The sequence below is a fragment of the Neovison vison genome, chromosome 11 (genome assembly GCF_020171115.1).
Source record: "Neovison vison isolate M4711 chromosome 11, ASM_NN_V1, whole genome shotgun sequence".
Classification (NCBI taxonomy): domain Eukaryota; kingdom Metazoa; phylum Chordata; class Mammalia; order Carnivora; family Mustelidae; genus Neogale; species Neogale vison.
In genome coordinates this window covers 176262648-176277727 of record NC_058101.1, presented here as the reverse complement: position 1 = coordinate 176277727, position 15080 = coordinate 176262648, and the positions used below count along the sequence as shown (strand labels likewise).

The 15080-nt window shown below is 35.0% G+C and overlaps 1 protein-coding gene across 1 annotated transcript in view; it reads left to right on the top strand.

Moving 5' to 3' along the window:
* ADAM2 (ADAM metallopeptidase domain 2) overlaps nucleotides 1–15080 on the top strand; it is a 135180-nt gene that overhangs the window by 102102 nt on the left and 17998 nt on the right. Inside the window, exon 16 of the mRNA XM_044268200.1 lies at nucleotides 1621–1804. Within this exon, the coding sequence (XP_044124135.1) occupies nucleotides 1621–1804 (184 nt within the window). The remainder of the gene's footprint in view (nucleotides 1–1620; nucleotides 1805–15080) is intronic.

Genomic DNA, 15080 nt, shown 5'->3' with positions numbered 1-15080 from the left:
ATAAAATTTATCACTAGAGTCATGTGGCTTTGGGCTTTTCTTTGTAATTGGGGAGCACATTTACATTTTAGGCAAATTTAAAGTTCCCACTGGTGTTACTTCTCATCAGTACTTCTCAGGTCCCTCTGGCATATGAAATGCAGCCTCCCTGTCAGCTGGGATGTGATATGAGGAGAGTTTATCACCACCCTTTATGGAACTATTGTTTCCAGGATCATGCCTTTAATTTCTGTCTGATCTGTCATTAACCCTAATTGGGACCTCAATCTTGGGCTCATGGTGCTACTGGTTTTACATTCTTTTCTGACCTTATTGGCTACTTTTATTCAAAGTGTTGATAGGTGGTTTTTTTTGTTTTTTTTTTTGTTTTGTTTTGTTTTGTTTTCTTCACCAAATCTAGAACCACTCCTCTGACATTTAATTTAAAGGTTTTCATGGCCACCCGTGCCCTGGTAAATAACAGCATCAACTGGAAGAGGACATAGGAGCAGACTCAGCAAAAAAGATCATACCTCCCACTATTCTTGATTTTATGGCAGCTTTTCATAAATGATTGCCACTTTTTTTGTTGTTTTGATCAGATTTTATAGCCTTGAAGTGGTTGTTTTGACAAATTTGACCAGTTTTATATTTGTTTTTGGGGTAGATGATTTAAATATATCTTCTCCCTTTCTCTTATAGCTTTCTCATTTACATTTATCAGCACAATGTTTTTGGTTTTGTGTCTAACTTATCACAAAATCTAGCACTGAACTATGATAAATACTGTCGTCTAACTAGGACTAAAAAGAGACTTCCTCAATATGATAAAATTATATACATTTTGTACTTCTGCAAAACTTCCACTTAGATTAAGTTTCTTTCAGTGTGAAGAACTTGGTTTATATTTTCTTTAGCTCAGGACTGCTGGTGATAAATTTTCTTAATTATTGTCTGAAAATGCCATGTTTCATTTTGAAAGATATTTTCTCTGCATATAGAGTGGGAAGACAATTTGTTTCTTTTATGAATTTTCCATTCAGTAATCTTTTGGTCATTATTTTTCTTGGAAAGTCTATCTTGAATTTTATTATTGCTCTTTTGCTTTTAATACTTTTTTATATTCTCATTACAATATCACTTTTTCTGTGATATCTTTCATGGTTTTATTTTAGTATTTATTATATAATGCTTTTTGAATGTGAATCTCACATTCTTGTCTATTTGGAACCCATAATTCTGAGAGTAGGTGCTATGTTTGAACAGGGAAAAGAAAATTCAATGAGGCTGGTAATTCAATTAACTTTATCAATTTTTAAAAATGGAGTAAGTTTGGAATTGCTTATCTTTAAAAATTGAAAAAAAAAAAAAGAGTGATGGAATTGTTACCAAGAAAGTGATCAGGCGAACTGTGAAGTAGTTAAAAATTATTAAAAATATTGTTATTTTTAACAATGCAGTCAAGGTATTTATACTTTTTCTTTGTTCATTTCCTTCCAGAAAAAAGTAGTTATTTTATAATTAATTGCATGCATCTTTTTGCATGCCTTAAATGCTTTACTTAAATATTTTTGCTTTATAAATGATATTATAATATCTTTTTGTTAAAGTCTAATGATTTCAATTATTCATAAATTTTAGGGATTTGCTGTGTGGAAAATTAATATGTCTACATAAAAATGAAGAAATAGTAAAAATTCCAAATGCCACTACTATTTATGCCAATATAAATGGATTCCTCTGTGTTGCTTTGGATTTTCCAAATGGTGTTAGTGATGGTGAAATGATGTGGGTAAAAGAAGGAACTATTTGTGGTATTAATAAGGTATGTGGCCTTTGTTCCCAAATGAATTCCTAATATTTACTTTATTTTATTCCTAACATTTTAAAGTCTATTTTAAAATATATGTTTAAAATTTTTCTCATAATTTAATTGCACATTTGATTTCAAAAATAAAAAAAAGAAACTTTAAAAATAAGAAAAAAATTTAAATCTTCATTCACACACAGATTATTTTTCAATAAATATTTTATTGGCTATTTCATATATTTTTCATGAAAATTATGTATATTTGTTGAATATATTGCCTGTGAAATCCTTGTTTCTATAGATTCTCTCTATAAATTTCTGTTCTATATTCTATGTTACTCTTGGGTTCTGTCTTCTTTTATAGAGCTCCCCCTTAGTATTTCTTGTAGTGCCAGAGTGGTGGTCACAAACTCTTTTAAACTTAGCCAGTCTTGGAAGATCTTTATGTCTATATCCATTTTGAACGTCAATCTTGCTGGATAAAGTATTCTTGGCTGCATATTCTTCTCATTTAGTGTCCTGAATATGTCTTGCCAGCCCTTTCTGGCTTGCCAGGTTTCTATGGACAGTTCTGACATTATTCTGATGGACCTTCCTCTGTATATAAGGAATCTCTTCCCCCTGGCTGCCCTTAGGACTTCTTGATTATTCATGAATTTCACAATCAAGTGTCTGGAGGTCTTTCTAGAGTCATTGATCTTGAGGGGTTCCTTTTGCCTCTAGGACACAAACACTTGTTCCATTCCCCAGACTGGGGAAAGTTTCATCCAGAATTTGTTCAACTATATCTTCTAGTCTTCTTTCTTTCTCCACCCACTCAGGGATCCCAGTAATTTTGACACTGGAATGTTTCATGGCATCATTTATTTCCCTAATTCTGTTCTTGTGGTTTCTAAGCTGTTTGTTCCAGGCCTCCTCCTGATCCTTCTTATCTATCCATTGGTCTTCTAGATCACTAATTATATCTTCTGCCTTGGTTACCCTAGCTGTTAGAGTATTTAGATTAGATTGGATCTCACTGATAGCATTTTTAACTTCTTCCAGGTCAGCCCTCACTTCTGCCCTTAGAGATTCTATGTTGTCACTAATGTTTTTTTCCCAATCTAGCCATTGCCTGGATAACTGTTACCTTGAATTCCCTTTCTGACATATTGTTTATGTCCATATCCAGTAGTTCTGTGGCAGAGGGCACAGTCTCTGAATTTTTCCTCTGTTGGATATTCCTTCTCCTAGTCATTTTGGTGAGAGGTGGTTGAAGGGATGTATAGCTGAATATATCAACCACAATCCAGGCAAGGTGCACCCTGGAAATTTTCAGAGCAATTAGAAGTCACCACCAAAAAGAAAGAAAAATGAAAAAAGAGAAAGAGAAAAAGAAAAAAGAGAGAAAACCCAGTCAAAATGAGCTCCCAAAGAAAGATTTATATTGGATTTATTATGGAATATGTTGTATTAAACCTCTAGTTGTAATTGCAAGTAGGCTAAAAAAATTAAGAGAATAAGAATTGTGAGAACGAATTTAAAAAAAGTTGTATTTATGAAATATACAATACTGGGAGCTTAATATGTTGTTTTTCCATGATACTGGGGTTTTATTGTTTTATGGGGACCCTGTGGTGGCTGTCCTCTCATTCTTTTGGCTTGTCTTCTGTGGGAGGGGCCTGCTGCGTTGTTCTCCCGACAATCTTGCTTGGGTTGAGTCATCCTGCAGGTTATCAAGGGACTGGGCTCTGTGGAAACTGATTTTTCAGGCTTTTGTTCTGTGGGGTTTTTTGTTTTTTGGTGGCTTTTTGTGGCTTTTCAGAGGGTCAGAGCAAAGAAAGAATTTGCACCCAGATCTCCACCTCGAAGAGAAGCCTCAGACTGTTCCTCACTTGGTGATCCAGAACACACAGACTCCCCCTCTGCAAACTCCTCTGAACAACGCAACCTCCCACAGGTTGTGCACACCCCCAGCCACCATCCAGTGGGTCTGGGGAGCCTGCTTCTGGTGGCTGCCTTTGCAGGGACTGCTGTCTGGAATCCAGGTCATGCCAGGTACTCCCAGTCCAGGGATCATACATGTCACAGAAGGCTGTCACAGTAGGATCCCAACCAGAGATCATTCAGGGTTCTCTCTGGCACAGGCTGGGAGTGTTCAGACCCTGTGGCTGACCGCAGTCTGGCGCCCACACCATGCTGTCTAAGGTGGGGGCAGGAGTCCGCCCAGCCAGAGCAGTGGTGCAAGCAGCGGGAAACCCCTGGCTCAGGGACCAGGGACTTGAGGTTCTGCATGGGTGTTTCTCTCTGGCAGTGACCATCCTGGGAACGTGGTCTTAGGCCCCTGCCTGTGACCACCTGATTCTACCAGTTGCCCCTTAAGATCTTTTGTTCTTTTTGAGTGCTTTTAGCCAGACACTGGCTAATTAATAAAAGTTAATTCTGGTCCCCAATCACAGGGCACTTTTGTATTGGTGTATTACTTTCCAATGTGTCACTTCTGGTGGCTCCCTCCCCCTTCTGTTTATCCTCCAATATCAGTCCGAGTGTTCCCACTCCAATTTACCTCTCCACTGATGTCTTTTGTCCCCATAGAGATCCAGAAGTGTATAATCTTACATCAGGCTGATTTCATGGGTGTTCAGAGAGTTCTGGTAGATATTCAGCTCACTTTAGGGGACCAGTTGAAATAGGGTCTCCTACTTCTCCACCATCTTGCCCCTCCTCCCCAAATTGCTTTTTTTTATTATAATAAATGAATTTCAATTTTTTTCAAAACATTTCTGTCTAGATTAATTTGACTTATCTTGCATTTTATTTACATTTAATCACATTATAGTGTGTATTAAATAAATATTCTGCTTTCCCACCACCCTTTCAACCATGGAGAATAATTCATTTTGTTTAGACTGTATATTCCCCATATATTAACAAACCATATATTGTCTTTTAGGATGCCCTTGTTTGCTATAAATACCAGTATATACTGTTCTCACAATATGAGTTTAGTGACTGTATTTCCTATCTTAGTTTTTAAAACACCAAATATAAAATACATACTACTTTTTGTGGTAAAACATGCATAGCGTAAAATTTACCCCCTTAATCATTTTCAAGTGTGCAGTTCAGGAGCACAAGTCCATTCACATTGTTGTGCAACCACCATTACTGTCCATCTCCAGAAAATTTTTATCATTATAAACTGAAACTCTGGAAACATTAAACTAAACTCTCCAATGAGCCTTCCCCACAGCCCTGATAATCACTATTCTACTTTCTGTCTTTATAAATTTGCATATTCTAGGTACCTAATCCAAGTAGAATCATACACTATTTATCCTTTTGAGTCTGATTTATTTTACCTGACATAATGTTTTCAAAATCATCCATTTTGTTGCTTTATCAAAATTTCATTCCTTTTTAAGTCTGAATAATATTCCATTGCATGTTTAGAGCATATGTTGCTTATCCTTTTATATGTAAATGGATATTTGGTTTGTTTCATTTTTGACTGTTGTAAAAAAAAGGTTTCTACCTCTTTTGGTGTACAAATCTCTGTTCAGATTTTGAATGTTTTGTTTATATTGTTTTATTTTGATTATAGACCTAAAGGAATTTCTGGATCATATGACAATTCTGTTTAATTTTTGAGGAACTCCCAAACCATTTTCCGCTACTTTACATTTCTGCCACCAATGCACAAGGGTTGCAATGACTTTACATTCTCACCAACATTTGTTCTTTTCATTGTTTTATAATGGCCATTTTAATAAGTATGAAGTAGTACTTCATTATCATTTTTATTCTTTAATGGTTAGTGATGAGCATCTCTATATATATATATTGGATATTTGCATATCTTCTTAGAAAAATGTTTATTCCCAATCTTTCCTCATATAAAAAAATTGAATTTCGAGAGTTTTAGTAGTTCTTTTTATATTCTAAATATTAATCTTAATCAGATATATGATTTGAAAATATTTTCTCCCAATCCATGGGATTCTTTTAACAGTTGATAGTGTCCTTTGATACACAAAAGCTTTAATTTAGATGAAATCCAATTTGTCTATTTTTTTCTTTTTGCCTATGCTTTTTGTGCCATATTCAAGATATCATTGCTAAACCCAATATCGTGAAACTTTTCCCCAGTATTTTTTGAGGAGTTTTATAGTTTTCGTACTGATGTTTGGGCCTAGAATACATTTATAGTTAGTTTTATTTATGGTGTAGGGTAAAGGTCCTCGTTCATTTATTTTTTTATGTGGATATCCAGTTTTTCCAGCATCACTTATTAAATAGACTATTTTTTGCTCCATTGAATTTCTGTGGCAGCCTTACTGAAAGTCATTTGACCATATATCCAAGACTTTATGTCTGGACTCTTCATTCCTTTCTATTGGTTAATATGGCTGTTTTGTCAGTACTACATTTTATTGATTACACTACTTTTTATTAAATTTGAATGATCTTTTTAGCTATTTGTGGTCCTTTGATGCTATAATAATTTTTAGAATGAGTTTTCCTATTTCTGAAACACAGATAAACAAAAACCCAAGGGATTTTATAAGGATTGCTTTGAATCTGCATTTCACTTTAAGTAAGTAGTAGTGACACCCTAACCATACAAGTCTTCCAATTATTTAGTATGGAATACATTTCCACTTGTGTCTTTAATAATTTTCATCAGTTTTGTAGTTTTCAGTGTATGTCTTTTATATCCTTGATTAAGTTTATTCCTAAGTATTTTATTCTTGTTGATATTATAAATGGAGTTGATAATTTCATTTCCTTTTCAGAAAATTTACCCTTTGTGTATAGAAATGCATCCAATTTTTATGTCTTGATTTTGTATCCTGCAACTTTGCTGAATTTCTTTATTAGTTCTAATATTGTGTGTCTCTCTGTGTGTAGTATTTGTGGTTTTCTACAAATATGATAATGTTATTTGGAAAAAGATGATTATGCTCTTTTCTTCCCAACTGGGATACTTTTATTTCTTTTTATTGTTCTAGATAGAATTTCCAATCCCAAGTTGAACAGAAGTCATGAAAACAGTCATCTTTGTTTTGTTCCAGATCTTAAAGAAAAAATTTTAACTCATCATTGAGTGTTATGTTAGCTCTCTCTCTCTCTGTCTGTCTCTCACTGTGTATGTGTGTGTGTATGTGTGTGTGTGTGTTTTATTCACCAGTTTCATCCATCCACCTCTGGTAACCATCAGTCTGTTCTCTATAGTTGAGTCTGTTTTTTCAGTTTGCCTCTTTTTTTGTTGTTGTTTCTTAAATTCCACTTATGGTGATACCATATGGTACTGTCTTTCTCTGACACTTATATACTCAGCATTATACTCTCTAATCCATGTTTTTGCAAATGATGATTTTGTTCTTTTTATGACTAATATTCTAGTATATAAATATACCACAGATTATCCATTATCCATTCATCCATTGATGGACATTTGGGCTCTTTCTAATATTTGGCTATTGTAAATAATGCTGCAATAAACATAGGGGACATATATCTTTTCGAATTAGTGCTTTTGTATTCTTTGAGTAAATATCAAGTAGTGAAATTGCTGGATAATATGGTAGTTCTAGTTTTAATTTTTTGAGGAAACTCCAAACTATTTTCCATGGTGGCTCTGTTAGTTTGCATTCCCGCCACCAGTGCACAAGCATTCCTTTTTCTTCACATCCTCATATATACTTGTTTCTTGAGTTTTTAAAAAAGATTTTATTTATTATTTGACACAGAGAGAGAGAGAGATCACAAGTAGGCAGGGAGGCAAGTAGAGAGAGAGGGGGAATCAGTCTCCCTGCTGAGCAGAAAGCCTGATGTGGTGCTCAAGCCCACGACCCTGAGATCATGACCTGAGCCAAAGGCAGAGGCTTAACCCATTGAGTCACTCAGGCGCCCCTGTTTCTTGTGGTTTTGATTTTAGCCATTCTGACACATCTGAGGTGATATCTCATTGTGGTTTTGATTTGCATTTCTCTGATGATGGGTGATGTTGAAAATCTTTTAGTGTGTCTCTTGACCACCTGGATGTCTTCTTTAAATTAATGTTCATGTCTTCTGCAAATTCTCTAATAGGATTATTTGTTTTTGTGGTACTGAATTATTTAAGTTCTTCATATATTTCTGTACTAATCTTTTATGGATGCCATTTTTTTTCTTTTTGCATGCAGCTGTTCAGTTTTAATAGCAGTTGTTGAATATATTTTTTTCCCATTGCATATTCTTGCATCCTTTGTTGAAGATTAATTGACCATATAATCTTGGGTTTATTTCTGGGCTCTCTGTTCCATTGATCTCTGTGTCTATTTTTGTGCCAGTACCATTCTCTTTTGATCACTACAGCTTTGTGATATATTTTGAAATCTGGGATTGTGAGAGCTCCAGTTTTATTCTTGTTTTACTTCTTTTTAGTGGACTGTACAGAAAATATTTAATATGAACATTTTTTCTTTATTTACCTAGACTGTAGGAGTTAAACAGAACATCTTTCAGATGTATTTTTTTAAAGATTTTATTTATTTATTTGAGTGCATGAGAGAGAGAGAGAGAGGAAGACCAGGAGCAGGATGGAGAGGTAGAGGGAGAAGCAGACGCCCTCTGAAAAGGGAGCCCAATGCAAGACTCAATCCCAGGATCCTGGGATCGTGACCTGAGCAGAAGGCAGATACTTAACCAACTGAGATACCAGGTACCTCTCAGATGTATTTTAAGCATCTACATTTTGTTTTGAGATATGGATTCCCATTTTTATTAAACCTGAATTACTATTAAATCACCAGTACTATTGAAGCAAACTTCTAATTTTTCCCCAGAATTAATTCTTGCATTCACACTATTGCCAGGTCAACTTGAAGTAACCTTTTAAGATGATTAAAGTACACGACTCCATCCCACTCACTCACCCTATAACTCAATTCTAGCATATTCCACCTATGTGATTTATTTTCTTAAAAAAAAAAAAAGACTCTTAAGTTACTTGATGATATAGCTTTTTTAAACTCTATACCCAATGTGGGCTTGAACTCAGGATCCCCAAGGTCAAGAGTCATATGATTTACCCACAGAGCCAGCCAGTGTCCCTTGATATAACTTACTGCCTTTAGTATAAAATCTCTTCACCTAGAGGGCAAAGAATAAGTCTTCATCATTAGCCATAAATGCTCAAAAATATTCTAATTATTGTTAAATAGGACATAATTATAATAGATAGTGTTTGTTGCATATTTATTATGGGCCCCACTGTATAAATAGGCTATTTCCTTTAACTCTCAACAATTCTAAGAGGTAAATACTGATATTAGAGGAAGATAAAACTTAAGGAGGCTATTTATGTGCTCCAAAACACACAGCTGGCAATTAAATGAAATGTGACTAGAACCAAGGTCCATCTGCTTCCAAAGCCCTGCTGTTAACTACCACACCAATATTTCCCAAACTTGTTTGATCCTTAAGAATCACCTGAAGCTCCACTCACAAAAACAGATTCCCAGGCACCATCTCAGACCTAAGGAATCAAAATCTCCAGAGGTTATAGTTTTGCTTTTCAAGGTTTCTTTGGATATTTGGGGTCATTTATGGTTCCATACAAATTTTAGTATTATTCTAGTTCTGTGAAAAATGCTGTTGGTATTTTTCTTTAGAGAAAGAGAGAGAGAGAGAGAGAATGAGCAGGGAGGAATAAAGGAAGAAGGAAAGAGAACTCTTAAGCAGGCTCCACACTCAGTACAGAGTCTGACCTCGGGGCTCAATCTCATGACCTGAGATCTGAGCCAAAATCAAGAGTTGGTTGCTTAGCCAGCTGAGTCACACAGGCAACCCACATTCTGTTGGTGTTTTGATAGGGATTGCATTAATCTGTAGACTGCTTCAGATAGAATGAACATTTTAACTGTATTTGTTTTCCAGTTCATGAGCTAGAATATCTATTTGTGTAATCTTCAATTTCTTTCATCAATTTTTTATAGTTTTCAGAATACAAATCTTTTATCTTCTTGGTTAACTTTATTCCAAGGTATTCTGTTATTTCTGATGTAATTGTAAATGTATTAGTTTCTTAATTTCCCTTTCTGTCACTTTACTATTTGTGTATAGGAATACAATGGATTTCTGTATATTAATTTTGTATCCTGTGACCTTACAGAATTCATTTATCAGTTCTGATAGTTTTTTTGGTGACTTCTTTATAGCTTTCTATATATAGTATTATGTCATCTGAAGATAATAAAAGTTTTACCTCTTCCTAATTAATTTTAATTTTTTTTGTTGTCTGATTTCTGTGGCTAGGACTTCCAGTACTATGTTGAATAAAAGTAGTGAGATTGGATATTTTTGTTTTTGCTTGAGTCTTGGGGGAAAAGCTGCTAGTTTTTCCCTATTAAGGATGATATTAGCTGTGTGTTTTTCATATATAGACTTTGTTATGTTGAGGCATGTTTCTTTAAACCTACTTTGCTGGGTTTTTTATTATGAATGGATTTTGTACTATGTCAAATGCTTTTCTACATCTATTGAAATAATCATACTATTTTTATACTTTCTTTTACATTGACTTACATTATATTTTCACATTGACTGAGTTGTGAATATTGAGCAATTCTTGCTTCCTGGGAATAAATCCCACTTGATTGTGGTGAATGGTCTTTTAAAATATATTGTCAGATTCAGTTTGCTAGCATTTTGTTGAGGAATTTTGTTTGTTTGTTCGTTTACAAACAAAGATTTTTGCAGCTATGTTTATCAGAGATATTGACCTGTAGTTTTAGTTCTTTCTTCTCTCTCTTTTGAGTGTCTTTATCTGGTTTGGTTATCAGGGTAATGCTGACCTCACAGAATGAATTTGAAAGTTTTCCTTCCTCTTCTATTTTTTTTTCTTTGAAATAGTTTGAGGAGAATAAGTATCAACTTTTCTTTAAATGTTTGGTAGATGACTTCCTCTGTGAAGTCATCTAGTCCTGAACATTTTTTTTAAAGATTTTATTTTATTTATTTGACAGACAGAGATCACAAGTAGGCAGAAAGGCAGGCAGAGAGAGAGAGGGGGGAAGCACGCTCCCCACTGAGCAGAGAGCCCAATGCGGGGCTCGATCCCAGGATCCTGGGATCATGATCTGAGCTGAAGGCAGAGGCTTTAACCCACTGACCCACCCAGGCGCCCCAGTCCTAAACATTTTTAAAAAGTTTTATTTTTTTATTTGAGAGAGAGAAATAAAAAAAAAAAACAAGTGGGATAGGGGCAGATGGAAAGGAAGAAGCAGACTCTCTGCTGAGCAGGGAGTCCGAAGTAGGACTCAATCCCAGGACCCTAAGATCATGACCTGAGCCAAAGGCAGGCACTTACTCAAAGGAGTAACCTAGGTGTCCCTGGTCCTGAACTTTTGTTTGTTGGAAGGGGTTTTTTTTTTTTTTGCTTGGTTTTTTGTTTTTTGTTTTTTGTTTTTTTTTTACTTACTGATTCAATTTCATTGGTTATCCATCTGTTCAATTTTTCTATTTCTTCCTGATTGAGTTTTGGGAAATTATATGTTTCTGGGAATTTACCTATTTCTTTTATGTCATCCAATTTTTTTGGCAATAATTTTTCACACTATTCTCATAAATAGTTGTCTTTCCATGATGTCAGTTGTTATTTCTCTTCTTTAATTTCTGATTTCCTGTATTTGAGTCCTCATTTTTTTTTTTCTGAGTCTGGATAAAATTTTATCAATTTTGTTGATATTTCCAAAGAATCAGCTCCTGGTTTCACTGATCTGTTCTATTGTTCTTTTAGTTCCCATTTCATTTTGTTTTTTTCTTCTTCTGCTCTAATCTTTGTTTTCTTCCTTCTACTGTTTTGGAGTTTTTTTTTTTTTTTTTTTCTCTTTCTTTCTTTAGCTCTCTTAGGTGTAAGTTTAGGTTGTTCATTTGATATTTTTCTTGCTTCTTGAGGTAGCCCTGTATTGTTACAGACTTTCCTTTTAGAGGAGCTTATCCTACATCCCCAAATTTTTGGACCATTGTGTTTTCATTTGTCTCTATGTGTTTTTTAATTTCCTTTTTGGTTTCTTAGTTGACCCATTCATTGTTAAGTAGCATGTTATTTAATCTCCATTTATTTGTGTTCTTTCCAGATTTTTCTTGTGGTTGATTTCTGGTTTCCTAACATTATAGTCAGAGAGATGAAAGATGAATGACATGACTTCGATCTTTTTGAATTTGTTGAGATTTTCTTTGTTCTAATACATAATATATCCTGGACAATGTTCTAATTGTACTTGAAAAGAATGTGTGTTCTTCTGTTTCAGGATGGAATGTTCTGAATATTTGTTAGATCCATCTGGTCCAATGTGCCATTGAAAGCCACTGTTTATTTTTTGATTTGCTGTTTGGATGATCTAGCCATTGATTTAAGTGAAGTGTTACAATCTCCTACTATTAGTAGATTACTCTTGATTATTTCCTTTGTGTTTGTTTTTAGCTGATTTATGAAATTGAATTCTCCAGTGTTGGTTACATACATATTTAGAATTGTTATATATTCTTGTTGGATTATTCCCTTTATGATTATATTGAGTCCTTCTTTGTGTCTTATTACACCCTTTGTTTTAAAATTTTATTTTCTCTTATATAAGTATTGTTATTTCTTTTCACTTCCATTGTCATAATTATTGCTTTTCTGTCTTTTCACTTTCAATCTCATGTGTTTTTGGTCTGAAATGAGTCTCTTATAGGTAGTATATAGAAAGGTCTTGCTTTCTTTTCCACCCTTTCACTCTATCTTTTTAAAAAAATTATTTGTTTACTTGAGAGAGCAAGACAGAGTGTTAATGAGGGAGGAGGAGAGGAAGAATGCTCAAGCAAACTCCTTGCTCAGAAAAGAGCCTGACAAACCCAAGACCATGACCTGAGGCAAAATTGAGTTGGATACTCAACTTACTGAGCCACTCATCCCTTTATCTTTTGATTGGAACACTTAGTCCATTTACATTCAAAATAATTATTCATAGTTATGTACTTACTACCATTTTGTTACTCGTTTAATGGTTGTTTTTGTCATTCTCTGTTCCTTTTTGGTCTCTTCTTTCATGATTTGTTGGCTTTTTTTAGTGATAGATTTTATTTTATAAACCTTTATTACTGGTTTTTGATTCATGGTTATCACATTTATATATAGCATAACCTGTATATACCAGTCTATATTAAGTTGATGATTGCTTAAGATTGAACCCATTATTTAACTCTTTTTAAATTTTAGGTATGTAGTACCATCCTTTACATCCTTTTATTTTGTGAATCCCTTGACTCATTTTTAAAATTTTATTTTTAAATTTAAATTCAATTAATTAATACATAATGCATTATTAGTTTCAGAGGTAGAGGTAATTCATTAATCTTATATAATACCCAATGCTTATTACATCACTTGCCTTCCTATTTTGACTCATTTTTATAGATATACTTATTTTTACTGCTTTTGTGCTTTAAACTTTTCTTATTCCTACTTGTGGTTTTTCCTTTCCACTCAAAGAGTCCCCTTTAACATTTCTTGTAGAACTGGTTTAATGACCATGAATTCCTTTAACTTTTATTTATCTGGGAAACTCTTTATCTCTTTCTATTCTGAATGAGAGGCTTGCTAGATAGAGTGTGGTCACAGCTTTTTTTTTTCTTTTTCTTTTTTTCTTTCAGTATTTTGAATATATGATGCCACTCTCTTCTGGCCTGCAAAGTTTCTGCTGAATAATCAACTGATAGCTTTATGGGGTTTCTCTTGTATATAATTGTATTCTTTTTTCTTGTTTCTTTTAAAATTCTCTTCATGGGGACGCCTGGGTAGCTCAGTTGGTTAAGCAGCTGCCTTTGGCTCAGGTCATGATCCCAGCGTCCTGGGATCGAGTCCCGCATCGGGGTCCTTGCTCGGCAGGGAGCCTGCTTCTCCCTCTGTCTCTGCCTGCCATTCTGTCTGCCTGTGCTCGCTCTCGCTCCCTCTCTCTCTCTAACCAATTAAAAAAAAAATCTTTAAAATTCTCTTCATTACTTTTTTTCCCCTCATTTTAATCACCATGTCTCTTGGTGTAGACCTTCTCAGATTGATTTTGTTGGGGACTTCTTGTACCTCTTGAGTATGGATTTTTGTTTTCTTCCCTAGATTCAAGAAGTTTTCTACCATTATTTCTTCAAATACATTTTCTGCCAAGTTATCTCTTTCTGGGATCCCATAATGCAAATGTGATTTCACTTTTAGGTGTTGCTGGGTTCCTTAAGTCCATTTTAATTTATTCTTATTTTTTCTCTTATTCACTTGATCACTTACATTACTCTTTTCTCGAGGTTTCTGATACATTCTTCTTCCTATAGTCTATTATTTATCCCATCTAGTGTATTTTTAAAAATTATTTATTTATTTATTTGAGAACGGAAAGAGAAAGAGAGCAGAAGAGTTGAGAGGGGGGGAGAGGCAGAGGGAGAGAGAGAAACAGGCTTTCCACTAAGCAGTGAGCTGGATGTGGGACTTGATCCCAGGACTTTGGGAGCATCACCTGAGCTGAAGGCAGACACTTAACCAACTGAGCCACCCAGGAGACCTCTCTAGCCCATTTTTAATTTCAGTTACTGAGTTCTTCATCTCTGATTGGTTCTTTTTTATGTTTTCTGTCTCTTTGTCAAGGGTTTCACTGATGTCCTCCACTCTTTTCAAGTCTGATAAGTATCCTTATGACCTTTAACTTAAAATCTCATTCAAACATATTCTCTCAATTTCATTTATGTGTCTTGCTGTGATTTTGTCCTTTCCTTTCATTTGGGACATATTCTTCTGCCTCTGCATTTTGTCCACCTCTTTGTGTCTGTTTCTATGTTAGGAAAGGAAGTTATGTGTCCTGCTTTAGAAAGCAGAGGACTTATGAAGAAGAGGTCCTATAGTGCCCTGCAGGTGCAATGTTCCCATTTATCAGAAACTGGTGTATCAAGGGTATCTCCTGTGTTCATTGTATACACCCTACTATTATAGCTGAGCTGCTTTTGCCTTCGGTGCAGGTGACTGCTTGGTCCCTGTGCAGTTAGGGGGCAAATCCAGAGGCTTGAGCTGGGTCAGATCAGGAGCTTCTTAGAGATGTGTTAATACCAAACTGCAGGACACTTTTCCCTGTGTTCTTCCCTGAGAAGTTTTGTGGGCAGGGCCTGCAGTCAGACCAGATGACTATCGCCAGCACACTGCTGGGGCTGCAATGGGACCGGTATATGTGGTTATCTTCCTCTCTCCCCAGAGTAAAAGTCACTTTGGTGAGGCACTGGCCCCTGTTGGGATAACTTGCAGACT